This window comes from Symphodus melops (genome assembly GCF_947650265.1).
Source record: "Symphodus melops genome assembly, chromosome: 13".
In the NCBI taxonomy this organism is placed as follows: domain Eukaryota; kingdom Metazoa; phylum Chordata; class Actinopteri; order Labriformes; family Labridae; genus Symphodus; species Symphodus melops.
In genome coordinates, this window is record NC_136703.1 from 9679206 (window position 1) to 9706871 (window position 27666).

The window sequence follows — 27666 nt, forward strand, 5'->3', positions numbered from 1 at the left end:
GACACACACACACACACACAAACACACACACACAGAGACGCACAAACACACACACACATACACACAGACACACAAACACACAGATACACACACACACCTAGACACACACACACAAACACAGAGACGCACAAACACACACACACATACACACAGACACACAAACACACAGATACACACACACACCTAGACACACACACACACACAAACACACACACAAACACACACACAGAGACACACAAACACATACACAGATACACAAACACACACACACACACAGACACACAAACACACACACATACACACACACACATAGACACACACACACAAACACACAGACACACACACAAACACACAGACACACACACAAACACACATATGTAGGGCCATAACAGTTTTTTAACAGTTTGAACTCTTTTTGAATGTGTGTGTGTGTCCTTGGAATGTTCGTGCGGAGTCTGTGACATTAGCTTTGATATAATGTGTTTTGAGATAGTGTTTTGATTGGCTCGTTTCATTGTCTGGACAAACAATTTTCACATAGCAACATAAACTTTAGCCAATCGTGTACAAACGGTCTGTCCTGCTCTCAACTGGTGAAGAGCATCGGTCAGTCTTTGGTCAACCATCCAAGCAGGAACAATGGTAAGGGAAGAATTTTCTAATTATAGCCTTTATGCTAGAAATGTTAGCTTATTGTCTTATGTGTATATATTATTGTGTATTCATTGTGAAGAATATAATACAGATTAGGACATGTAATATTTATATGTCGAGAATAATCCAAGAAAACAAATTTAGAACTTAAAGTTGAAATTAAGCAAGTTGCCACTCTTATGACTTAACTCAAACACTGGTTTGATTTTACAATAGTCCAATGTAATCTTCCTAACGGCTCAATATATTAACTATTTCTATTAATTGCCACATTTTATGTAACAGAGAGGATTGTATTATGAATGAGTAAATGTGGAATTACATAGACAAGCTAGCATATTAGCAAAGAGTTGATTCAAGGTCATCTCCATCTATGTGGAGGTTATCTTCACAGCCATTGATGATCTCAGCAAAAGACTGTCTCACAAAGTACAGTAGGACAAGGCTCTGGGTACTGGCAAATAATGATGTCGCATAGTAACAGTAGCTTTGGCCAATCACCCCCCCCCCCCCCAAAAAAAAAAAAAAAAAAAAAAAAAAAAACAGCCAGGCTGGCTGCTGTGAATTAGACATGAAGAACTCACAAAATGGTGGACGTCTGAAAAGAAAGGGACAGGTTAAATGATAGTATTAAAGTTGAAATTAAGCAAGTTGCCACTCTTATGACTTAACTCAAACACTGGTTTGATTTTACAATAGTCCAATGTAATCTTCCTAACGGCTCAATATATTAACTATTTCTATTAATTGCCACATTTTATGTAACAGAGAGGATTGTATTATGAATGAGTAAATGTGGAATTACATAGACAAGCTAGCATATTAGCAAAGAGTTGATTCAAGGTCATCTCCATCTATGTGGAGGTTATCTTCACAGCCATTGATGATCTCAGCAAAAGACTGTCTCACAAAGTACAGTAGGACAAGGCTCTGGGTACTGGCAAATAATGATGTCGCATAGTAACAGTAGCTTTGGCCAATCACCCCCCCCCCAAAAAAAAAAAAAAAAAAAAACAGCCAGGCTGGCTGCTGTGAATTAGACATGAAGAACTCACAAAATGGTGGACGTCTGAAAAGAAAGGGACAGGTTAAATGATAGTATTATATATGTTAAAGTATAGAATAGATTAACATTATATTAAGATATTAATTATAATTAATTGTATTAATTATTTCTGAATTGTATTATTAATATATCATTTTAATTCTATATGTTTAATGTACAAAGCTAATTGAATTTTGACATTTTACTTTTTGTCTACTCTTTATTTTCTTTGTCATTTTCATAAACCTGCATTGTCATTCATTTACTATGCCCTTTACTGTGCCATTTGTACCCCCCTGGGTACAAATAAAGTGTTTTTAATTGAATTGAATTAATTATCGATAATTAAAATGAATTTATAAATGATTACTACTTTTATGTTGAAAGCGAACGTTCTCTCAAGTTTTTTAACAAAATGTCTTTTTTCTTTATTCTCATACAGATGAAGATAAACGCAGTCTGCGGCCAACGCCATGACCCCAATTTTAACCCCCCACCCCTGCATATTGTTTTTCTTTTTGAAAAACAAATCACGAAAACCCTTTCATGGGTATTTGAGGGAGGGCTTGTTTTCCCCTCAATAAAAAAAAAAACAGGGCTGTCATAATTACTGATGGGGAGACAGTTAAAAAAATAACAATCTTCGAATCATGCACCCTTAAATTTTTGATTGGTTCGGGCTACGTCCTCCGGGGATATTCCCTTCATGGGACATCCCCACCATACGGAATCAACTTCACAGCGGCGACACGAGTGTTCAGGAGCGTGTCTATTGAGGTGGGAGTTGACCTCATGGAGCAGGGGCAGCTCCTACTGAACCCGCTCAGCCCAGCAAAGGCTTGGGCAGAGGCCAGGGGGATGCCGGGGCTGTTCACCCTGAAGGGGAAGGTGGTGGAGGTCAGTATAACATACATACACACACACACACATAGAGAGGTTTTGTTTTAATACTTGCATGATAAATGTTTAATACCAACAAAATATTTCTTCCATACAGGTGTCCACCATTCGAGCGGTCAACATGGGCAGGGACAAGGTCCCCATAAGAGAAATTGTCCTGGAACAAGTAAGTTAGATATATTATATTAAGTAACTGCTCTGAATCTGTCTCTCATTGACCCTGTGTCTCTCTGTCACTCTCAGCCTCTTATTATTTATTGTTAGCAGCAGGACAGCTACAGCATTGGAGTTAAATAGAGAGATTAAAAGCACCTGTAATGTACTGATGGAAGTCAGAGTCATCCTTTCAGAGATGGAGAGAAAATGTGCAAAGATGTCTTCAAGGAAAAGGGAAATTAGGGAGGGGAATGCAGTAGACAACTATACATAGCAGCACTTTTGATAAAAATGCTTTCATTATTTTGCAATGGGAATGTGTAGCCTGTTTAGGTAACTCATTTATCCTATCATTGTGGAATGATTTACATCTAAAATGGGTTGTCGTTACTTAAAATGTATGCATACTGGATCAAAGTACTGTACAATACTATTTTTCTATTTATTTAAGGACAATCAAAGGGTTGGCGTCACCCTGTGGAGGGAGGTCGCACTATGCCCTGTGGCGGCTGGAGCCTGGGTGGAGGTCACCCACCTTAGGTCCAGAGAGTCGGGGTTTGGGACTAAATCCCACTCAACCCAATTCACCGAAATAGTGGTAGGTTTTTATTAAGTCTCAGCCAATTAAGTACCATTAGCTGTTTTCCAGTTTTCACTTATCTTGAAAAAGGCAGTTTTAACTAATGTTTATTTCTTGCCATCAGGAGGCCAGCACCAGCCAGGAGGCCAAATGCCTGGGGGCAGACAATGTGCCAGGGCAGCCGGGGTGGCTTCACCTGCTTCTTGAGAGTGGGGAAATGCCGCTAATTTCTGAGGAGAAATGGGGGGATTTCTTTCAAAAAATGGTGTCAGTCCCTTTCCCAGTATATATATCAGTTAAAGGGGGGGTTGTTCACGAAATCTTTCCAGTAGGGAAGGACAAGGAGGGGGAGGATGAAGAGGGGAAGAAGGAGGGGGAGGATGAAGAGGGGAAGAAGAAGGGGGAGGAATACAAAGAGGGGAAGCAGGGGCAGGTGGAGGGAGAGGAAGAAGAAATGAAGGAGGGGGAGGAATGAGGAAAAAGGGAATAGGGAATAATGTATATATGTTTTAAATGTTTTTTACTGATCAATGTGTTTAATTTTTATGTTGAAAAGAGTTATCGTTCATTTGTTTTAAATAATTATTGTTAGTTTAGATTAGTTTTTGTAGTTTATCTAGTTAGTTTTGATGTAAATAATTATTGTTAGTTTAGATTAGTTTTGTAGTTTATCTAGTTAGTTTAGATTTAAATAATTATTGTTAGTTTAATTTTTATGTTAAGTTATGTTATGTTTATGTTATGTTATGTCAAAATAAATTGTTAACTTGTACAAAGTGACTGATTGATTGTTTACTTGGACAAAGTGACTATACAATTAAAGCACAATAACTTCAACCACGTAATAATAATATAATTAGTCTATTAGATCTCTCTCTCTCTTTTTCTCTCTCTCGCTCTCTTTCATTGATCAATCAATAAAATGAATTGTCTTTTTTTTTTTTTTTAATGTAGAGTACTTGGTTCCCTCCTGTTAAAAGGGATTGAATCAATCACGGAGCATGTCCTAAACTAATGTCTATATTACTTTCTTTTAATTCGCTTTCCTGACGCTCATCAGTGACCATAAGAGCAAATCCAATAATTTATTTAAAAAATGTCAATGTTAGAGTTTTCTCCAATGCCCATGCTTTCAATTATTCAGCTAACAAGTGACCGGTTTCACCAGGTGCTGAGAAGTGCTTTATAGTTTACCGACTTGCAGCACCACGGACAGCATCACGTTAAGGTGTGCTTATCGGCCTTGTGGTGTTTGTGTGTGTGTTGGAGTCCAAATGCATGCTTTTCTGGTAAGACGTGTGCTGGGTGTGCTTTTACCTGTCGCTCTGTCGCGCTGGACTATTTAAGCGCTCCCATTCCCATTAATTCCCCTTTGACCTCACGCTCTTCCGGGTCCTCTGTGTTGGTCGCCTTGTCCTCCAGCTCCAGGTAGATCCCATTTCATGTCCGAATGCATAAAATAAATCCCATTTATTAAGCCGTGGTTCTATAATGTTTATAGTGCCGCTGTTTGGCTGCGAGCCCCACACCGCTGCGCTCCGTCGCTTCTGCACCTCTTTTGTGCGCGCAGCGTGACTCTTCTCATGCAGGTAACAATCTCCTTAATCCATCTCTCTTCTGTCTAACCAGCGTTTAGGTTGCAGCCACGCTGCAGGCCAGGCAGATTGCTTTGCATTGTGCACTCGTGGCTCACATTAGCGAGTAACCTGTTGCTGTCAGGTTTAGTTTAGTTGGTAATCCAAATGTCTGTTTCTTTAGGTGTCCTCGGTGGTCTGCAGTGGCACTGGCACGTTGCCTCTGCTGCTTTGCTTTGCCCTTTACCTCCTTCGTTCTGCTCTGCCTTGCTCCTCGCGCACCGTTGGGGTGCTTGCGCTCTGCGCATTCGTGTCTCCAAACCTGACACTTTGAACCGCGGGCTCTGGGCCCGAGCATCTGGCGCTTTTTAAATGTATTTTGTCCCACAGCAATTGTGACTGCATTGAAATGAATTGAAATTAAATGTTTTTCTACCAATGCAAAATAAAGTTTTTTTAATTTAAATGGAACCGGTTGCCTACTCTTAATATACTTACTTACGTGCCTTCAGGCTGTAATATTTCCCCAGGAAGTCTGGGGTGGCGTTGTTGGAAAATCTATCATAATAAAGGATTATTATTATAATTTACATTCTGTTAACCCCTCAGCTGCCACACTTTTTATCGCTTTGGTTTTAGGCACCCACCGGCATAATCGGTTTATTTAGTCTTTGCATATTAATCTTTCATTGCTTGGTTATCTTTTTAGTTAATTGTTTACATTTTCTAGATGGACTAAAATCTCCCGAACTTAAATTCCTTGTGTGTTCAACGTGGCCAATAAAAGTGATTCTGACGTTTGCCCAGGGACAACGAAACTTTCGCATGTTTACGCGTTGTTGTTTCACCCACTATTTATATTGAAAATGTTCTCATTGATATTACACCGAGGACTGTTGCATAGCGGCAATATGTAGCGCTGTCGCTCAGCCGGACAGGGTTCGCGACCCTCACTCAGCAGGTTTTTTTTTATTTTTTAGTGACCTTGTCCAATTTACGGCCCACGGACCGGATCCCTTTGGGAAGAAAGGGGACCATTTCAAAACATATTTTCACTACATTTTATCATCCCACCAGCATAATCATATAAAGGTCTAACAGATTATACATATTATCAATTTTTCTTTAGAAAGATAGACAGATATAATTCTATAGATAAAACTTGTGGGCAAAATGCAGTAATGATGCCAACCGCTACTATGTGTTAACAAATATAGTAGCAATGTAATAACTTTAATTTATAAATGTCAAACTTCTCAACAAACATCTTCAAAATGATCTCCGTGCAAAAAAAGACAAAAGACGAAAATACTGTGTGCATGGCCTCGCTGTCAGTGAATTCCTTTATTCCGAGGGACATTGAACGCCTCGCTCACAGACTGCTTCATCTGCGCAAGCGCGTTAGTGTCACTCGTCTGTGGATTTTTTTGCGGTAAGTGTGCTTAGTGCTGAAATGTGTTCCCTTACTATTTAAGACTTTCACGGTACACAAACACATCCTGGGTTTTAGAAATAGGCCATAATGTTCTCTATTATCGACTGTTACCGTGGAGGAAAGGGGTAGTTAAAATATTGTACATTACAACCGGAAAGTTCTACTCTTGCGCTAATTAGCTTGTGGCTAGCTGCCAATGAGTCAGCAGCCAGCTGAACTGTTAGTAACATCCGGTACAGCGGGAAATGCTTGTCTACACATAAAGCAATTTGTTAACTATGTGTTAGTACAGTGCATGTTACAGACAAACTACATTTTGTGTTCTGTCACAGAAAAAACTAATAACTAATACAAACGAGTCGTATGGTTAACGTTTTAACTTGTAACCGTCCTGTCTGACAGCGCGAGCGCTGCATCACGCGCGTTCTGAGGTCTGACAGACGTTTATCTCTCTGGATGGCAGCGGTGATCACATTGAAATAAAACGTGAAGTAATACACAATTTACTGCTGATATTTAGTTTAAGTAAATGTAGTATATGTCGTCAAACTTTTATTTATGGGTATTTTTCAATATAGAATTATTGAATTTGAGAGCCGCAATGATTTATTTCATGTACCAAGAACAACTTGTGTCCTCACAAATGTAAGTTTGTCATGTAGCTTTATTGTAGAGTTTTAATTGTTGAACTTTTGGTAATAAAACCCCTCAAACATTACATTCAAATGTCTTTTTCTTCTCTTCCTCCAACACCACTCTGCCATCACCTCCTGCACTTTTAAATCTGACTGGACTCCTTCCCCCCATCAGAAGAGTAAGTATACACACATTAATCTTCATTTTACCATCATTAACTGGAAATCTTACAGATTTTGAACATGTGCTGGTTCTCGAACAGTAGCAGCATATTGTTGATGACACGAGACTGTTTAACAAACGTTTGCCTTTTGAAAAGCAATTAGCACAGTTTAGCCTCTGATTGTACAACTTACCCTTAATGTGACTTGTATCTCATCGCAAACCTATGTGTGAAATAAGCCTGGAACAGAACTGTCTATTCACACTTTTTAATTTGTCTACTGTAAAGTATACGGAAACATGTCACAGCACTATTATCTTGTTTAGTCTTAGATTGAATTAGATTTAATCCTTATTGTCTCACCTGAGAACAGAATTGTGTCATATTAATGGACAGGCTAAAGATCCAATGAAGCTGCAGAAACAAGGAGGATTTAGTTGGTCCAATTCAATGTTTATATATTCAACATATTCAGATAAAGAATCCACTCTGAAACTACTCTGATTGAGCTGTGACATGTTTCTGTCATTTTAACCTGTGTTAACAGAGCACTTCTCCTGTTCTTTGTCTTTTCAGACCACCATTGACACCCTGCTCAAATCTGATCGGTAAGAACACTGAGAAAAAGTGTTTAGCTGCCAAACTAATATATCATTACTTAGCGTTACTGAATCTCACCATATTAACATGTAATTTATCTTTTCTTGCTAGTATGGCTTCCAACATACTGTAATATAGGAAATGTATTTTAATAAGACAAAGTGAATCATATTTTGACACACAAGTTCATCATCAAAAACAGTCCTGTAGTCTGGTGGACGTTAGGCTAACAAGCTTCACTTCCTTAGTTTCCTCTTCATTGACTTTGATAGGTGTGTTTTTGTTTGTGCTGTCATTCATGTGATGCTTTTATACACAGCTAAAGTCCCTAACAAGTGCATAAAGTAATTTAAAGTTTAACCACAGCTGTCTCCATACATCAGGAGAGAATCATTATTAATACGACCTTACAGTAAAGACACTTTAGAGCGACACTTGTTTCCTTTCTCTGTGATCTAGTTTAACATGTTTGATACCAACATGATTATTATAATCTACTGATTTATATTTCAGTAGTGTCTTCAAAACTGACTCACTGCCTAAAAAACAAATTCCTCAAGAAAATGGAAATATGATCCACTAAATGTCAGTGTTTAAAGTTAATTGAAGTTGGTGTTGGCTCGGCGTTACAGTTCACCAAGTATTTAGTTTACATTAATGAACAACATGAAATAAAGACAAGAATTCTGGTCCTGAAGATGTTTGAATGAGCTGTGAGATGTTTCTACAGTGAAATCAAATATCTCTGTCTCCTTCTCTTAACTGTAGACCGTCATTGACAGCCTCCCTTCCTAAACCCTGAAATGTGAGTTCACATGCATGAATTATAATTTTGATGTCATGACACATTTTAAAAGTCATCTTATTACGTTTTGGCCTCAGCCAGAAATCACTTATTATTGAGAATGTAAACAGTTGAAAAGTTTCCGTTAAACAATAGAAAACACATTTTGACACTTTCCAAATGAAACTTAACAGTAGAGTTAGTAACTGGAAATAAAGCTTTGAGCTGGCACAAACAGAAACTTTCAACTTGAACATGACATAACATAACTTGAAAATGTCACTTTGTCCCCAATCCTCCCCCACACCTTTTGTCCTTCATCTGACAGCAGACCATCATCGTGAGGCAGCCAGTCTGCAGTAAGTTCACACACACACACACACGCACACGCACACACACACCTACACACACACACACACCTACACGCGCGCACACACACACACACCTACACGCGCGCACACACACACACACCTACACGCGCGCACACACACACCTACACGCACACACACCTACACACACACACACATACACACACACACACACACACAGTCAATCTGAATGTTATAAATAGGTTGTGGATCTTAGGGATGTCTGAAGTCCCATTTACAGCTCTGGTAATCTGGATTCAGTCATCTTAAAGAGCCAGTTTGTAAATAAAATTGATCCTGTCCAGTTTTTAAACAGGACCAAGGTAAGAAGGATTGTGGGATCCTGATGAGACAAATATCTGGATCAAAAAGATTTCACTTAAGATTTTAGGATATTCTGGAGAACTAAGTTCTTGTGGTTATAAAGACACATTTCATGGCACCGGTGTTTTGAACAAATTCAACAACAGCTGAATATGTGAGGTGTTGGTGATTTCATAATAAACTAAAAGTCTCTCCCCCTTCTTTCTTCTCCTCCCCCTCATCTGTTTTGGTCACAGACTCAGTGGTAAGTTCACACAATAAACTACATGATACACAAACTGTTATAGTTACAGCATATATAAAATGTATTTTAACATCAACCTAATGTCTGTTTCCTTTTTGTCTTACAGGTGTGCTGATCTACATCCGTCTACTTCTATTTTGAGAGATTCTATCTGGCTTTCTTCTGTCCCATCTAACTCTATCTATTTTTGAGAGATTCTATCTGGCTTTCTTCTGTCCCATCTACCTCTATCTATTTTGAGAGATTCTATCTTACTGCCTTCTGTCCCCATCTACTTCTATCTACATTACAAGTGCTCCCTATCTTTTCTATACATCCTTTGCTCTGTCTGAATTCAGAAAGGCTTTTGTGATGATTTTCAGAGATTGAATATACTGGTCATTGAATATACTGGTCATTGAATATACTGGTCATTGGATTGAGAGACTGACTGTCCTGGTCAAACTGGTTACTGGTACCAACTGTTTAACAAGTCTGTGAATTTCTCTGTTCACATTTCTCTCTCACTCTTTCCTGTCGTTAATCTGAATAGCTATTGGCATTAACTTACATTTTGTAAGTCTTCAAATTTATTTGAAAACATTTGTTCAATATTCTATTGGATACAAAATACATAAAAAAATACACTTTATTGAACTACAACGATTTGTTTTTACAACATTTGATAAGTTACTGTTATTTCAAATTTGATCCATTAAAGTTCCAAATTTGTCTTTTCTGACAGACATCAGTTCTTTGATTGATTTGATATATCGTTGTTGATATATTCAATAATTTGACTGAAATTTGATAACAATAAAAAGAAAAGAAAACATAAAAAGAACTGTAGTTGTTCCTGAACGTTGTTGCTGAAGAGACCTGTTTGGTTTGTATCAAAGGTTTGATTGCAAATTGATTCACACTCATCAGTTTTTGTTGATATCAGTATAAATAATCATAAAAGTAAAACAACTTGATACAGCAGCTATTTTCACACACATTGTTTAGTAATTCATTTGTCAGAGGTTTTCTGTTGTGATTTAACTTGATCTGTCAAATAAAAGATATCTTGCAGGGAGACATTTGGAGTGGCTGTTCCCTTTCTGCAGACTGAGAGTTCAACCACAGGATCACTCATCCATCACCACAACTGTGTTCTTGATTTAAAATAAAAACTTTGAAAAGTTACTCTATTAGAGTATCATATTACCAGCTAACGTATAAAACAGTTAAAACAGCACAATGCCAAGGAAGAATAAGAGATCTCAAGCCCAAAGCCTCCGCAGACAGAAGTCAGGTGATGTTCAGTGTGTAACAGTTTCTCAGAGCAGTGAGGAGGTAAAGAGAGCCACAGCACCTGATCCTGAGAGTATGAAACAAGGAGGACAAATGGCATCATGTGTACCACAGGTATCTTATGCAGACATGGTGAAGAGAGTACGTGGTCCAGCTCAGTCTTTGCAGGAGAACAAAGTAGGTCCAAGTGATGAGCAACATGTAGCACAGGTATCTCAAGCAGGCTTTGTGAAGAGAGACAGTCACTCAGATCCACATACTGCAGGCCCTTCTCTGTCTCAGCAGATCAGCAGCACAGGTCAAACTGTTCAGTCTGACTCCACACAGGTATCTTATGCAGATATTTTAAAGAGACAGGACACGTTTGTAGCAGGCCCATCTCATGCAGACAGTGTAAACACTGGAGGTGAACAAAGTGTCAGTGCATCCAGAAGCCAGGCTTCTCTTAAATACAGCTCTAGAACCAGAAATAAGCAATGTACCTGTAACTCACTCACATTTCTTGCTTTTCTGAACGAGAATGAAAACCTCACCAGAGCAGACCTGGACCTTGTTTTGGACAAAGGTAATGTCATGTACGCACAAGTTAGAAAAAGGGTTCCTAACTACATTCATTTGACCACGGATGAACTTCCTGACTGTGTTCCTGCACGCCATGGCACACTCATTGTGGAAATGTCACAACTTTCCAGGTACGGCTCATTTGGAGATCCTCCTGCTGGAGCAGTTGATTACTTTCTTGATCTCGAGGCTGGATTGTCCTGCTTGTTATCAGATGTGCAGTATGCGTTGCTGTTGATGACGTCCTTGTGCATTGCAGTATTCAGAACCAGGTCAGGCAGATATGGTTTCTTTGATCCACATGCTAGGACAGCCAAAGGTTTGCCTCTAAACCAGCGTACACCAGCTCCTGGTACAGCAGTGATGGTAACATTCACACGTCTGAGTGACATGATTGACAGGCTCATCAAGTATCACAAGATGTTGGGCACAGCAGCATCCTCCAACTACGAGTTAAAGCCTGTTGGATTTCACGATGTGAACATCAACCTGAGTAACGCCATCCCAGCTACAGATATTCAGCCGACTGCTCACACAGAATCAACCACTCTGCTCGATGATGCCCCTCATGACAAATCAACTGCAAGTGTTACAAACGCTGATCTTCCTGAAAACACTGTACATGAAGTGTTTGCCAACATGGACATGGAACCAGAACCACTGATCCAAAGCAGCCCTGATTCTGTCACAGTAAATGATGTTTCCCATAACTCAAAGGGAATCTCAACTGAAATAACTTCTGTGTCATCTGTCAGAAAACCACAGGTCTGTATCATGGTCCCTGATACTCCAACTGAACAAGAAACAGTTACTGAACTCAACCCACAAGTTTGTCCTCAGAGTGAACCAAACTTAACTGTTCCTTTGGTAAAGTCCTTTGCCACTGATAAAATCTTACATGACATCAGACTGTCAAAAATGAACAAGCAGCAACGAGAAAGATACAGGAGGAGACTATTGAGATCAAAAAATGTATCGCAAAGAAAAGAGATTCAAAAGAGAAGAGAGAGAGAAAAATATGCTTCAGATGAATCATATAGGGCAAAGAAAAAATCTTATTCACGTGAGAAACGTTCTGATGATGAATTTACTAAAAGAAAACAAGAATATGATACCAACCAATACAGAAACAAACCCGAAATACAACAGAAGAAAAGGGAAAGTATTATCATGAGATATAGAGAAAACATTGATTTCAGACAAAAGCAAAAACAATTTATTAAGAGAAGATATGCTGTTGATCCTGCATTTAGACTGAGGCAAAAACAAAATATTACTGGCAGATATGCTGTTGATCCTGCATTTAGACTGAGGCAAAAACAAAATATTACTGGCAGATATGCTGTTGATCCTGCATTTAGACTGAGGCAAAAACAAAATATTACTGGGAGATATAGAGACAATAATGATTTCAGGCTGAGGCAGCGATCTTATATGACTCAACGTTATGCTCATAATGAAGCCTTCCGTCTCAAACACAGACATATCATGAGGAAAATTATGAAAGACAGGCATAAGAACAATCTTGCATTCAGGACCATGCATAACATGAGATGTGCCCTGAAAATAAAAATAAAATACAGACAGATGACTAGACAAAGTCATGACAGTGACAGAGAGAGTGACAATGCGTTGATCAAGGAGGCCATGGCTATTTTCAAGTCTCACATAAAAGCTGGTCCAACGTTCGTATGCACTGTGTGTCACAAAGCCTCATTTCCAAATCAAGTAAAACCATGCAAGAGGTCCAGCTATGTAAAGAATCCAAATGTTGTTGCAGCCTGCCTCACAGGAAAATATGTTCACATCTGTGACGATGACTGCAGGAGTAATCAATGCAAAGTGCCTGATGAAAGAAAGACAGAGTGGATTTGTCACACCTGCCATGATTACCTGAAAAGTGGAGCCATGCCAAAACTTGCTGTCGCAAACAAGTTGTGGTTGGATGACATACCGACAGAGCTGTGTGACCTCAACATTCTGGAGAGACATCTCATAGCTAAGTGCATAGCTTTTGCAAAAATCATTCCTCTTCCTAAAGGTCAGCAGAGAGCTATACATGGTAATGTAGTGTGTGTCCCGTCTGAGGTTCAAGAAACAGTCAATGCTTTGCCCAGATTGAGGAGCGAGTCTCAGGTGTTGAGAGTGAAACTGAAAAGACGTTTGTGTTACAAAGGTCATCAGCTGTTCCAGACTGTAACCTGGTCTAAGTTAGTGCAAGCTCTGAATAAACTAAAACACATTCACCCAGAGTATGATGATGTCACCATCAGAGATGAGGAGGAGTTATGTGACCCAACACTTGCAGATGATGATGATGATGATGATGAATCAATGGATGATGATGATTATGATGAAGAGGATCTGATGGAAATTGACAGACTTGAGAGTGATGCAATGTGTGAGGCTGATAATGATCCTGAAAATGAGCAACAGAACAACACAATGCTTTGTGATGACAATCAGACACAGGAGAATGATGATGGTGATGATGACGACGAGGCACAACAAGAAAGTGAGAATAGTGGTGGAATCATTCTGGAATCATGCCTTCAGCCACGTGATGTTTCAGAGGAGATATTATGTTACAGTGAAGGGATTTATTCTGTTGCACCTGCAGAGGGAAACAATCCAGTCAGTTTTTTTAAAGAAAAGAACTTGGAGGGAAAAGCTTTTCCTGTTCAGTTTCCAACTGGTCAAAATACCCTGGATGAAAACCGACCTATTAAACTTACACCCAGTGGTTATTTCAAAGCAAGGCTGTTTGGTGTTGATGATCGCTTTGCCAGAGACACAAATTATTTGTTCTTTGCCCAGTTTGTGACAGAGATATACTTGGCCACTTCCAGCATGTCAATACAGCTGCGTAAAGGAAAACCTTTCACCAGAGACGGACGCAAAATAACCTCAAGAATGCTGAGAGACAAATATGAGGTGGAGAAACTTGTGAGGAACAGAGATGCAATCCGATTCATGCAGCCACTCAGAGGAACACCATCATACTGGGACAAAACAACCAAAGACCTGTTTGCCATGATCAGACAGCTGGGAATCCCTACCTTCTTTTGCACATTTTCAGCAGCAGAAATGCGTTGGCCTGAGGTGATTATAGCCATAAAAGCACAGCAGGGCGAGGAAGTGAACTTTGATGAGCTGGACTGGTCCACCAAGTGTGACATTCTGAGGAGCAATCCTGTGACAACAATGCGCATGTTTGATAAACGTGTGGAGGCACTGTTCAGAGATTTGATCTTGTCCCCTGCACAACCCCTGGGCAATGTTTTTGACTTTTTCTACCGCCTTGAGTTCCAACACAGAGGAAGTCCTCACATACATGGCCTACTATGGGTAGAAGGTGCTCCTGTGTTTGAGAAAGACAGTGATCAGACTGTGTGCGAGTTTGTGTCCAAATACATCACTGCTCAGCTACCTGACCCAAATACACAAGCTGAACTGCACAAGATAGTCACAGAAGTGCAAATTCACAGCAAAAGCCACTCAAAGACTTGTTTCAAAGGTGCAAGATCTGGGTGCAGGTTTGGTTTCCCTAAGCAACCGTGCAGAAAAACAATGATAACAAGACCTGAAGATGACGAGGGTTCAGTAAGACTTGAAACAGCAAAGAGAAAGCTAGCTCCACTGATTCAGCTGCTTAATGAGCCTGCAACTGCCTCCCTGAGTTTAACAGATGTCCTCACTCGATGTGACTTAAACATGAATGAATACGAGCAACACCTGCACATGATGAGCCATTCCAGCAATATCATACTCCAACGTGATCCAAAGGACTGCTGGGTAAATCCTTACAACCCTCACCTGCTTGAAGTGTGGTCGGCAAACATGGACCTACAGTTCATACTTTCTTATTACGGTCTGATACACTACATCTGCACATACATGTGTAAAAGTGAGAACTCTGTGAGTCGATATCTGCAAGCACTCATCGAAAACTCAAAGGGAGACTGTGTCAATGAATGTGATGAAATGAGGGAAATCATGCAGGCATATTCCAAAAAGAGAGAGGTTTCTGCACAGGAAGCTGTTGCCCGTTGCACTGGACTCAACATGAAAAAGTCTTCCCGTGGTGTGGTGTTCATTCCGACAGATGACAACCCAGTTAAAATGAGTCTCCCGCGCTCCAGCCTTGAAAACACAACTCCAGAGAGTTTAAATGTGTGGATGACATCTTTCACAGACAAATACAAAGCCAGACCTGAAACACCAGAGTTTGAGCAGATGTGCATGGCAGACTTTGGCTCTTGCTGCAGATTTGTGTATGGACAACAGATTAAAGGTAAAAATGTTGTTCCTCTGCTGAATGAGATGGGCCACGTACAGATGAGAGAAGCCGATAAACCAGCAGTCATCAGATATCGTCGCATATCCAAAGAGAAATATCCTGAGCAGTATTATGGCACGTTGCTTAAACTGTATCTTCCTCACAGATCAGAGCTAGAGCTGAAAAGAGTGTCTCTACCTACGTACGAGTCCTTTCACAACAGTGGTATAGTTCAGCTGCCATATTCTCCCCATCCTGAGTGTGTAAGAAACATTGTGGACAGAAACAAAAAGAGATATGAAAAAAACAGTGACGAAATTGAGAGTGCTATCCAGGACTATGAAGAAAACAGAGACGTGATAGATGAGTGGTCTAACTTAGCACCAGAATCTGAAGTGGTGAGGATGGAGTGTATTGATGAACTGGAAGCCAGAGAAGCAGATGGTGAAAATGTACAAGAGAATGTACCCGACTACAGTAGACAGGCTAATGCTGTTACAGAAGTCAGAGCCGTAAGAGAGCCCCCTGTGATCAATCCCACACTGTTACGCCAGATGTATCAGAGTCTGAACCGGAAACAAGCGAGTGTGTTCTATGCTGTCAGGGACTGGTGCATAAAACGTGTCTGTGGACTAAACCCAGAGCAGTTCTTCTATTATGTAAACGGTGGAGCTGGAACCGGTAAATCACACCTGATTAAATGCATCTACTCGGAGGCATCCAAGATACTGTGCAAACTGCCCACACGTGCTGAGGAAGATGACATATCAAACCCCACTGTGCTGTTGACTGCTTTCACTGGAACTGCAGCCTTTAACATCTCTGGTACAACACTGCACTCTCTCCTCAAGCTGCCCAGAAGCCTTAAACCACCCTTTCAAGGTCTTGGCAACCAACTAGATGCAGTCCGATGTGAGCTTTTGAATGCGGAAATTCTTGTCATTGACGAGGTGTCCATGGTGTCAAAGCCCCTGTTTGCCTACGTGGATGTGAGACTGAAACAGATCAAAGGTAATCACAGACCCTTCGGAGGCATGTCAGTTATAGCTGTGGGAGACTTTTATCAGCTACCGCCAGTACGACAGCCCAAACCACTTTGTGTATATGACCCATCTGAGATTGACCTGTGGCAGGAAAACTTTGAGATGATCACTCTGACAGAGATCATGCGACAGAAGGACGACATTGTCTTTGCAGAGATGTTGAACAGGATCCGTGTGAAGGGAAAAACAGAAGAGCTTTCTGTAGCAGACAGAGCTTTGCTGTCACGGACTGTGACTCAACCAGAACTTTGTCCAACTGATGTCCTGCACATTTTTGCGACTAATAAACAAGTAGACGCACACAACTCTGCAACTTTGTCCCTGCTCCATTCCCATGTCACCACCATCGATGCAGATGACTTTAAAAAGGACCCACACACTGGACACATGACACGACAAGGTGTACCATCGAAAGGAGGCCGAAATGATTTGCCAGACACACTGACTGTTGCTGAAGGTGCTCGAGTCATGCTCACAAGAAACATAGAAGTGTGTGAAGGTTTGGTGAACGGATCATTTGCTACACTGGGCAGAGTTGTATCCACTGAACAACATGGCTGTACTCATGTCACTAGGCTTGGCCTCAAGATGGATGATGAAACAGCTGGCAGGAGTTATCGTAACAGAGCAGGAGATGATGGTCTGGTGTACATAGAGAGATCGGAGGAGAGTCTGAAACAAAAAGGAGTGGTGCGTAGACAGTTTCCTTTGAAACTTGCTTTTGCATGTACAATACACAAGGTGCAAGGAATGACCAGGGAATCGGCTGTCGTTTCGCTGAAACACATTTTTGAACCAGGCATGGCGTACGTGGCTATCAGTAGAGTAACCTCTCTCACAGGACTGTACATGCTCGACTTGGATGAGAATAAAATCTATGCAAACCAACAAGTCAATGCAGCCTTAGAAGCCATGAGACAAGTAAACTTGGACCATGTGATGCCACTTTATCAGATTCAACAGACACTGAGCAGACATGACACTGTCACCATTGTTCACCACAACACAGAAGCATTGCCATGTCATGTCAATGACATCAAAAACCATCATGAACTGTGTCTTGCTGATGTTTTGTGTCTTACAGAAACCCACCTACAAGGTTCCTCAGTTGCAGACAGTCTCCTTTTAGAGGGCTACAGGATGTTCACACGCAACAGACACGTGTCATATGCAAATGTGCCAGAAATTGCCAGCAGAGCGTGTGGTGGAGTTGCCGTTTATGTAAAGAACCACTTGCAGGCCCATGAAAAACGGTACATAAATAATGTAACTGACCTTGAGTTTGTGGCTTTGAAGGTTGAAGCTCCGGTGAGGGCACTGATTGCTGCCGTGTACAGACCTCCCAACTACAGCGTTGCATCATTTCTGACAAACCTGGGGTGTCTTTTGGACTCACTGGAGATCATGGACTGCCATCCCATCATTGTCTGTGGCGATTTCAACGAGAACCTGCTATCGAACACCAAGAAGCCGATTCTGGAGCTCTTTCAGTCCAAGGGATATGCTCAACTGATCACCGCTGCCACAACAGATAAAGGTACCCTCCTGGACCCCATTTTTATCTCACGACCACAGCAATGTCTCCACTCGGGTGTCATGCAGAGCTATTACAGTTACCACAACCCTGTTTACTGTGCAGTTTCCTCTAACAGCTCATGAAAGAATTCAGCTTGATGATTTTTTAAGGACAATTTAACCGTTTTGATTAAACTTGTAACTCTTAAGAGTAAAAGATCATTTTTTCTAAAAACAGTTTGATTTTAAAGAATATGTTTTTAAAAGGTGTAAATATGTAAATATCACATAGACTATGTAAACAGAAAACAATGTGAATAATTGGACTGACTAGTATTTTGCAGAAGGAGGAAGCTCTGGCTGTCTGGCTAAACACCTCGCCAGGCTGCCTCAGTCTCAGTGAGACTGGGGGGGAGGGTGGGTGGACCAGAGTATTCCTCCTCAACTGGAAATCATTGTCATTGATGGATTGGAAATCATTGTCATCATCATAATCTCCTGAGAACAATCATGCATCACGTGTCTCTATGGTAATAACAAATCAGTATATTCTTCCAGGCTTAAAGACTCAGGTAAGACAAATGTTTTTGCAGATTACATGTTAGAGCATTAGTTGATAAGTATGAAATGTGTTTGGGTAAAAGTTATTATGGGTCAACTTTTTACAGAACTCTCTTTTGGCCTGTGCATTTATCAAGTTAATGTCAAGTCAAGTCAACTTGATTGAAATTGACTTGACTTGACATTAAGGGCTGGTGGGTGAGGATTGATAAATGCACAGGCCAAAACCCTTATTAGATGTATAGATAACTGTAAGTTTAACTTTACTACTCATAGCTTCCAGCTGAAACCCCAAAACAGTTTATTTCCACCCAATTTTCTTTGACAACTTTTTAGCGAGGTGGGTGGCCTTGCAGATACTATAGCCTTTGTAAGTTTCTTTTTCTTCTCCTGGAGGTCGACAGTTCTTTCATATGCTCAGCCCTCCATAGACAGCCTCACAAATCCCTACTTCTTCAATCTGAACCTCCGAGCGGACTAATTCATACCTTTAACCCAAAAAAACAGGTTGACTTTTTATATTTTTACGTTTATCTAGTCTGGGGTTTCAGCTGGTTAGTGTATAAGAGGTTTTCACATGTTTTTACTTTGCGTTGGGCTAATCTGACCCCTGTTAAACAACAGTCTTATAAAGTTATAGTAAAGTTATAGCTATAAAGTCATGGCTTAGTTAAATGAGCCTGTCAACTGATTTGATTGGTAGATAATGTTGTCTTATTTGTCTTCTAAATGAAATTCACAAATGTCAAGGAAATGTCATTTTTTTATAAACCCTTCAAGGAAAACCTTAGCATTTGAGTAAGTCTTGGTTATCTGAGCTAAATGTTGGGTTAAAAAAACAACGACAGAAATGATAGTTGTTCTAACTGTCAGTCCAGGACTATGGAGCCTGGGAATGATCCAACAGGGGTATTAGCCCATAGCTGTAAGCACATTGTGAAAAGCCTGTGATGGTAAGACTAAACAATATAGCAAACATTAGTTATTGACATTATTTTATTAATCAAAAATAATAAGTATGTATATAGGAACATCTGAAGTCAAATGATTGTACTTGACAAATTTGTCCCTCATCTATATTCTTGAGCCTTGACTTATTTATTGTTTAAGTCATTTAGTCACCACACATTTTTGTTTTAAAAGAATTCTGTTTTTGCTTTTGAATTATTTTTATTTCATTTCTTTAAATTTATTTAATTATTTCACTTTTTTAAATTGATTTAATTATTTCATTTTTTTAATCTTTTGAAATTTGTATATGAATGAGTGCATTCTTTAGTTCATGTTTTCATTTGTTTTCCAAAGTTCAAAGGGGTTTGAATCATCACATTTACCCTTGTTTTCAATGGAAAGCTAGTTTTAATAGAGGAATATGTAACCCTGACACCTAGAATCACACAGATATCACATTGCATTCCAAATTCAAAACATGGCGAGAGCAGTCTACCCCCGCACCCCTCCTCCTGTACACACGGGTTGCCATGTCTGCTGAGCGGGCTAATTTTAAGCCAGCACTAGGATGAGGATGCATCACCTCCGTCAGCTTAAAGAAAGTTTACATGCTGGTCGTCACTGTTGGAGAATCTCTCAACAACCAGCAGGGGCCGAGGCTGAAGCAGAAAGGATGCAGCAGAATCAACAGTGGTCCCTCCTCCCTAAAAACAACCCATGTCCAGTGGCAGAGTGTCTTCACAACAGATCACAAGGTAATATTTCTCAATTCTAATGTATTATTTCCTTTTGTTGTTTAATTTTGTGTGCATTTATTTATCCATCAGGTGTATTGTTGTTGCTGTTGACTTAAACAACTCTAAATGTAATTTGTTGTCTTCCTTCAGGTCTTCAACCAAAGTGCTTCAACCAGTATGAAGTGAAGACAAAGAGAATTGCACTGAGATCATGACATGTCAAGGAAGCACATGTCATTCAGTTTCTCTATTTGCAACGGCTACTGGTCACAAATGTGTTTATCTGCACTAAGGTATTTATTTTTTGTGTATCATGCAACTTTTAATCGTGTTTTGTATCATTAGATTTTTACAAAAACCTTCTGCTTCCTTTGTCAGAACTGGCTCCGCGTCACGATCTGTGAATCCATCATGTATCCATCGTAGCTCAGCAGAGTCTAACTGATGGTGAAAATTAAACAAGTGATGTGCAACAGTGACACAAGCTGCAGATCTATCATCACTCTCAGACTGAAGGTTCCTCATCACTGCAGCGTCAGGCTTTGTTCAAAAGGTAAACAATCTATCAGGAGAAAATGATGACAAACTTGAACAAACTAATGAGGAAATTAACTTTCTGACTGTTTTTTCTTCTATTGAAGGCTCTGCTCCTCATCTTCACCTCTGTTAATACTGTGATGTTGTCCCTACACCAGACGCTGACCAAAGAACTGCAAGCAACATTTCTACAGTCAACAGACAAGTCAAAAGGTCAAACATTTCAGTCCACTCATAAACTGACATTTTGGTGATTTTTTTTTTTAAAAATTATGAAAATTTGACAAATTACCATTTACAGAACACTGGTGCAAAGAAATGACTGCTTCTCTTGATAAGACACAAACCAATTTGAACTTTTTTTTGGTATTGTTATTTTTTATGTTTTTTTGTGATTTTATTTCATTTCATTTATTTTATTTTCATGCCTACTCTCCCTCTCATCATTCATCTGTTTTCTATTCAGAAGACTATTAACACAGATGAAGGGAATAACGCGTTTGTTCATTTGCTAAATGCATCTGAAGTAACTGAAGTCTGTGGGTGGAGTCAGTAGAAGTCTTCTTTGAGGCTTGTAAACACAATATTAAATCTGGGCCCCTCCTCTACCTTTAAGCTGAAAGAACAGACTGACCAGTGGGAATACTGTAGTACATTTAAAGAAAATGAAAACCGGATTCAGGGATGACAGTGCATAAATACAAATACTTAGCAGCACTTTTGATAAAAATTTAATTATTTTTCTGTATTAATTTATGGCTTGTTTTAGGTAAGTTATTTATCCCATCATTGTGGTGTCATTTACATTAAGAAAAAACAGGACTCTACCTTAAACCTGAAGGAACAGGCTGATTCTGTTGTTGTTGTTTTTTCTTTTCAGTATTTAGTCTAGGGTTTCAGCTGATAAGTGTAAAGGTTTTCCCATATTTTCACTTTGCCTAATCTGATCTCTGTTAAACAGCGGTCTGATAAAGTCATATTTAAAACAACTTTTAAGTAAAGAACTAAGTATTCCCTTTTTTCACCAAAAATTGACCAACAAACCTTTACAGAACACGGTACTGTTCAAAGAAATTGACTGCTTCTCTTGATGCGACAAAAATGAATTATACCTTTATTTAGTGTTGTGTTTATGTTTTTACATTATTTTTTTGTGAATCTTATTAGTGCTTATTTGATTTTTTATTTATTTTCATTTATTTTATTGTCATGCCTCATCATTCATATGTTCTCAAATCAGAAGACTAATTGATATATTCTTCATCATTTTCTACATTTTTGTATTCATTTATATTTTTTTATATTGTTCTTTGCATTTATTTATTTATAGTCATTCATTTAAGATTATATTGGACATGAAATATTAAGCTATACAGTATCACATATCTGTATCGTTCTATTATTGCTGTATTTATACAACTTGTTTATGATTGTACCTCTTGCTAAATGCCAATATTGAGCTATCCTGTATCATGTCTTCCTATGTTGATTAGTTTTATTGTACTATGTTTTCAATTTACATTTCCATCACCTTTCTATATGAATATATTACAAATTTGGTTTTCATTCCCTCTTTTATTTTACTTTTAGAAAAACGTTTTGTTTAGCTGTTTTACTTACAGAAAAGCCTTATTATTTTTGTGTTTTGTTTTTAATTTCAGAAAAGCATTATTGTTTGTTTGTTTTTCTTTTCTCTTGCTAAATGAAACAAAATGAAGTAATCTAGCAGTTTTCATTTCATATTGACCAAATACAGACCATTTTGTAGACACAGCAACATTATTACTTGTGTTATTATTGTATTACACTATTACAAATATTATACTGCTTCTTCATCTTCTGCCGTTCTGCATGATACGCAAAAACTCCACTTTCTCTGGCAATTTTTACGTTTATACATGTTCAACACAAATAAATTATTTTGTCTTGTACATAACTTTTTCGTGTGCTTATTCTACTTTTTCTTCAACATTCAGCAGTATTTTATTTTTTATTTTCTCACTCTGTCTCTCACACACACACACATGCATGTAAGCACACCTTAAAGTGGTGCTGTCCGTGGTGCTGCAAGTCGGTAAACTTTAAAGCACTTTTCGGCACCTGCCCTATGGTGAAGCAGGTCACTTGTTAGCTGAGTAAATGAAAGCATGGGTACTGAGCTTCAAAGCGGCAGGTGGTCCAAAAAACTATCCATCTGTTATGGACATGTTATATATCTGTCATGTTATATATCTGTTAAGATTCACCGATTCATTTGGAAACTGATCTCTCTTGACCAAGTTTTTACATCGCTGTAGTTCCCACATTTCTTGGATCCCAGACATAAAAATTACATCAACGCGTTCAACTACCTCTCCTCTTGCTCATAAAATCATCATTCAGCCACCAACTCTTCATTTTACCCCTGAAAGTCTGCACTGAATAGGGAGATCTTTTCCCCGTTTTCTCAGTCTAAACTGCCAGCTGAGTGCCGTTACTCTTGGTTGCAGTTACACAGAAACACCCACACCCCCACACACGCACACACATGCATTGAACTTCATACTGTAAATGGTCTACTTTTGCTTCAACTTCCTGTTCTTCTGCTTTTACTTCTTTTTCTGCGTACATGTCTTCTTCTACTACATTTTCTTATTCTGTCACTATTTCTTGTTCTCCTACAGATACTTTTACTTCTTCTGCTTCTTCTTTTAGTTTTGCTAATGTCTTTTTCTGCTTTTTCTGCTGTATTTCTGCTTTTACTACATCTTCTTCTTCCATTACTATTTCTTGTTATTCTGCAGATACTTTTACTTCTTCTGCTTCTTGTTTTAGTTTTTTATAACTGTCTTTTTCTGCTATTTCCTCTTCTTCTGCTTCTTGTATTTCTGCTTTTGCTACATCTTGTTCTATTACTATTTCTTGTTCTTCTGCAGAGACTTTTACTTCTACTGCTTCTTGTTTTAGTTTTGTAACTGTCTTTTTCTGTTTTTGCTACATCTTCTTCTATTACTATTTCTTGTTCTTCTGCAGATACTTTACTTCTTCTGCTATTTCCTCTTCTTCTGCTTCTTGTATTTCTGCTTTTGCTACATCTTCTTCTATTACTATTTCTTGTTCTTCTGCAGATATGTTTACTTCTTCTGCTTCTTGTTTTTTTAGTTTTGCTACTGTTTTTTTCTGCTATTTCCTCCTTCTGCTTCTTGTATTTTTTCTTTTACTACATTTTCTCTTTCTTTATTGTTCTTGTACAGATACTTTTACTTTCTTCGACTTCTCGTTTTTGTTTTGCTAGTGTCTTTTTCTGCTATTTCCTCTTCTTCTGCTTCTTGTATTTCTGCTGTTGCTACATCTTCTTCTATTACTTTTTCTTGTTCTTCTGCAGATACGTTTACTTCTTCTGCTTCTTGTTTTTTAGTTTTGCTACTGTTTTTTTCTGCTATTTCCTCCTTCTGCTTCTTGTATTTTTTCTTTTACTACATTTTCTCTTTCTTTCTTGTTCTTGTACAGATACTTTTACTTTCTTCGACTTCTTGTTCTCCTTTTACGACTGTTTTTCTTCTTCCACTTTTCTCCTGCTATTTCCTCTTCTTCTACTTTACTACTGTTTGTCTTCTACTTTTCTTCTGCTATTTCTTCTTTTTCTACTTCTTCCACTTTATCTTCATCTTCTGCTAATTCTCCTCTACTTCTGCTAGTTCTTCTTCATTCAGCAGTGTTTCCGCAAAATTTCAGCAGGAAGCATTCACACGCATTTTCCGCAGGGAAATGCAAATTTTCTAGTTATTATTATTCTTCTACTTCCGTACGTTTTTCGCTGCTCTACTACTCTTCAAGCGTTTGTGCTACTTTCACCGTTCAACTATCATACTGTTCTGCTTTTTCTGCTCATTATTGCTATATCTTTTCACGTTTTTACTGCTTTTACTTTTTAAGTTATTTCACTTTTTCCACAAATTTTCACAAATTTTTTCCCCATTGAAATGAATGGGATTTTTTTCCACTGTTCCACCTTTTTCTCAGCCTTATAACTTTTGCTGTGTTCCACGTAGAGACTTCATTTTTACTTTAAAACGTTCACACGTTTCTCCACTACTTTTACTACATTTACATTGTTTTGCTATCTTTTATACTTTTTAAACTATACCTCCAAATGTTTGCTGATGTTTTTTGCTGTCTTCCACGTTTTTGAATGGGTGTCTATGTGGTGGAATGTTCAGAGCTAGAGTGATGACATCATCGCTTAGAGTGCGGCAGAGATGTGAGATTATTTCAAAATCTCCCGAACAAATTGCTCTAGCGACCACAATTTTCACACCACATGACTAAATCTACCCTCAAAACGTAGGAAAACTTGTCCTCTCGCTCACATTAAGATTTCAGGACAAATGGAGCTACGGTTTGGACACAGTGAGCTTCAAAGCGGCAGGTGGTCCAAAAAACTCTCCATCTGCGATAATGTTAAGATTCACCGATTCATTTGGAAACTGATCTCTCTTGACAAAGTTTTTACATCGCTGTAGTTCCGACATTTCTTGGATCCCAGACATAAAAATTACATCAACGCGTTCAGCTAACTCTCCTCTTGCTCATAAAATCATCATTCAGCCACCAACTCTTAATTTAACCCCTTAAAATGAGCACTGAATTGGGAGATGTTCCCCCATTTTCTCAGTCGAAGCTGCCAGCTGAATGCAGTTGCTCTTGATTGCACTTACACACACAAACACCCTCCCCTCCACACACGCACACACATGCATTGAACTTTATACTGTAAATGCTTTTCTTCATGATTGGCGCCTGTGGCTCAGTTGGTAGAGTCAATCGGAAGGTTGAGGGTTCGATCCCCAGCTCCTGCGAGTGACATGTCTGATGTGTCCTGTTCTTGTACAGATACTTTCAATTTCTTCTACTTCCTTTTACTACTGTTTTTCTTCTTCCACTTTTCTTCTGCTATTTCATCTTCTTCTACCTCTTGTTCTTCTGCTTTTACTTCTTTTTCTGCTTCCACTTCTTTTACTACATTTTCTTCTATCACTATTTCTTGTTCTTGTACAGATACTTTCACTTTCTTCTACTTCATTTTCTCCTTTTACTACTGTTTTTCTTCTTCCACTTTTCTTCTGCTATTTCCTCTTCTTCTACCTCTTGTTCTTCTGCTATTTCCTCTTCTTCCACTTTTCTTCTGCTATTTCCTCTTCTTCCACTTTTCTTCTGCTATTTCCTCTTCTTCTACCTCTTGTTCTTCTGCTTTTACTTCTTTTTCTGCTTCCACTTTTCTTCTGCTATTTGATCTTCTTCCACTTTTCTTCTGCTATTTCCTCTTCTTCCACTTTTCTTCTGCTATTTCCTCTTCTTCCACTTTTCTTCTGCTATTTCCTCTTCTTCTACCTCTTGTTCTTCTGCTTTTACTTCTTTTTCTGCTTCCACTTTTCTTCTGCTATTTGATCTTCTTCCACTTTTCTTCTGCTATTTCCTCTTCTTCCACTTTTCTTCTGCTATTTCCTCTTCTTCCACTTTTCTTCTGCTATTTCCTCTTCTTCTACTTGTTCCACTTTTTCTTCATTTTCTGCTAATTCTCCTCTACTTCTGCTAGTTCTTCTTCATTCAGCAGCGTTTCTGCAACATTTCAGCAGGAAGCATTCACACGCATTTTCCGCAGGGAAATGCAAATTTTCTAGTTATTATTAGTGTGAATGCTTGAAAGCATTCACACTATTGTTATCCAAATCTTTATTATTAGTGTGAATGCTCAAGCATTCACACTATTGTTATCCAAATCTTTATTAGTGTGAATGCTCAAGCATTCACACTATTGTTATCCAGTTCTTTATTAGTGTGAATGCTCAAGCATTCACACTATTGTTATCCAAATCTTTATTATTATTATTATTATTATTATTATTCTACTTCCGTACGTTTTTCACTGCTCTTCTACTCTTCAACCGTTTGTGCTACATTCACCGTTCAACTATCATACTGTTCTGCTTCTTCTGGACATGTGTGCTATATCTTTTCACGTTTTTACTACTTTTACTTTTTAAGTTATTTCACTTTTTCCACAAATTTTCACAATTTTTTTCCCCATTGAAATGAATGGGATTTTTTTCCACTGTTCCACCTTTTTCTCAGCCTTATAACTTTTGCTGTGTTCCACGTAGAGACTTCATTTTTACTTTAAAACGTTCACACGTTTCTCCACTACTTTTACTACATTTACATTGTTTTGCTATCTTTTATACTTTTTAAACTATACTTCCAACTGTTTTGTGATGTTTTTTGCTGTCTTCCCCGTTTTTGAATGGGTGTCTATGTGGTGGAATGTTCAGAGCTAGAGTGCGTGACATCATCGCTAGAGTGTGGCAGAGTTGTGAGATTATTTCAAAATCACCCGAACAAATTGCTCTAGCGACCACAATTTTCACACCACATGACTAAATTTACCCTCAAAACGTAGGAAAACTTGTCCTCTCGCTCACATTAAGATTTCAGGACAAACGGAGCTACGGTTTGGACACTGTGAGCTTCAAAGCGGCAGGTGGTCCAAAAAACTCTCCATCTGCGATAATGTTAAAAGAAACGAAAAATGTCAAATGAAAGAAAAATTGACTAAGTTTTTACATCGCTGTAGTTCCAACATTTCTTGGATCCCAGACATAAAAATTACATCAACGCGTTCAGCTATCTCTCCTCTTGCTCATAAAATCATCATTCAGCCGCGAACTCTTCATTTTACCCCTTAAAATGAGCACTGAATAGGGAGAT

At 38.8% G+C, this 27666-nt stretch overlaps 3 protein-coding genes and 2 long non-coding RNA genes across 8 annotated transcripts in view; all 5 read left to right on the plus strand.

Annotated features, from left to right (window-relative positions):
• The window catches only part of LOC306834233 (uncharacterized protein), a gene marked incomplete at both ends in the record, with an annotated part of 5607 nt that extends 3431 nt beyond the window's left edge, over positions 1-2176 (plus strand). Inside the window, 1 exon segment of the mRNA XM_079360069.1 lies at positions 2142-2176. Within this exon segment, the coding sequence (XP_079216195.1) occupies positions 2142-2176 (35 nt within the window).
• On the plus strand, positions 1806-4069 carry LOC306834444 (uncharacterized protein). 2 transcript variants are annotated; one of them, XM_079360336.1, is made up of 4 exons: positions 1806-2596; positions 2697-2765; positions 3207-3353; positions 3460-4069. In XM_079360336.1, exons 1-4 carry the CDS (start codon positions 2492-2494, stop codon positions 3808-3810), a joined length of 672 nt encoding a protein of 223 aa, XP_079216462.1. In that variant the 5' UTR covers positions 1806-2491; the 3' UTR covers positions 3811-4069. The 2 variants fall into 2 exon arrangements, with proteins under 2 accessions (XP_079216462.1, XP_079216463.1); XM_079360337.1 differs by lacking the exon at positions 3207-3353.
• Positions 4070-6326: 2257 nt separating this feature from the next.
• Positions 6327-8958, plus strand: LOC306833493. 3 transcript variants are annotated; one of them, XR_013780361.1, is made up of 4 exons: positions 6327-6345; positions 7720-7751; positions 8512-8548; positions 8856-8958. It is a non-coding gene; the product is annotated as an uncharacterized lncRNA (long non-coding RNA). The 3 variants fall into 3 exon arrangements; XR_013780362.1 differs by lacking the exon at positions 6327-6345 and adding an exon at positions 6956-6993; XR_013780363.1 differs by lacking the exon at positions 6327-6345 and adding an exon at positions 7014-7158.
• Positions 8959-8995: 37 nt separating this feature from the next.
• Positions 8996-18280, plus strand: LOC306834234 (uncharacterized protein; the record flags this gene model as incomplete). Its single annotated transcript, XM_079360070.1, has 3 exons — positions 8996-9463; positions 9570-9856; positions 9889-18280. Exon 3 carries the CDS (start codon positions 10685-10687, stop codon positions 18278-18280), a length of 7596 nt encoding a protein of 2531 aa, XP_079216196.1. The 5' UTR covers positions 8996-9463; positions 9570-9856; positions 9889-10684.
• A 2495-nt stretch (positions 18281-20775) lies between these two features.
• On the plus strand, positions 20776-21134 carry LOC306834508. Its single transcript, XR_013780501.1, has 2 exons — positions 20776-20938; positions 21027-21134. It is a non-coding gene; the product is annotated as an uncharacterized lncRNA (long non-coding RNA).
• Positions 21135-27666: the final 6532 nt, after the last annotated feature.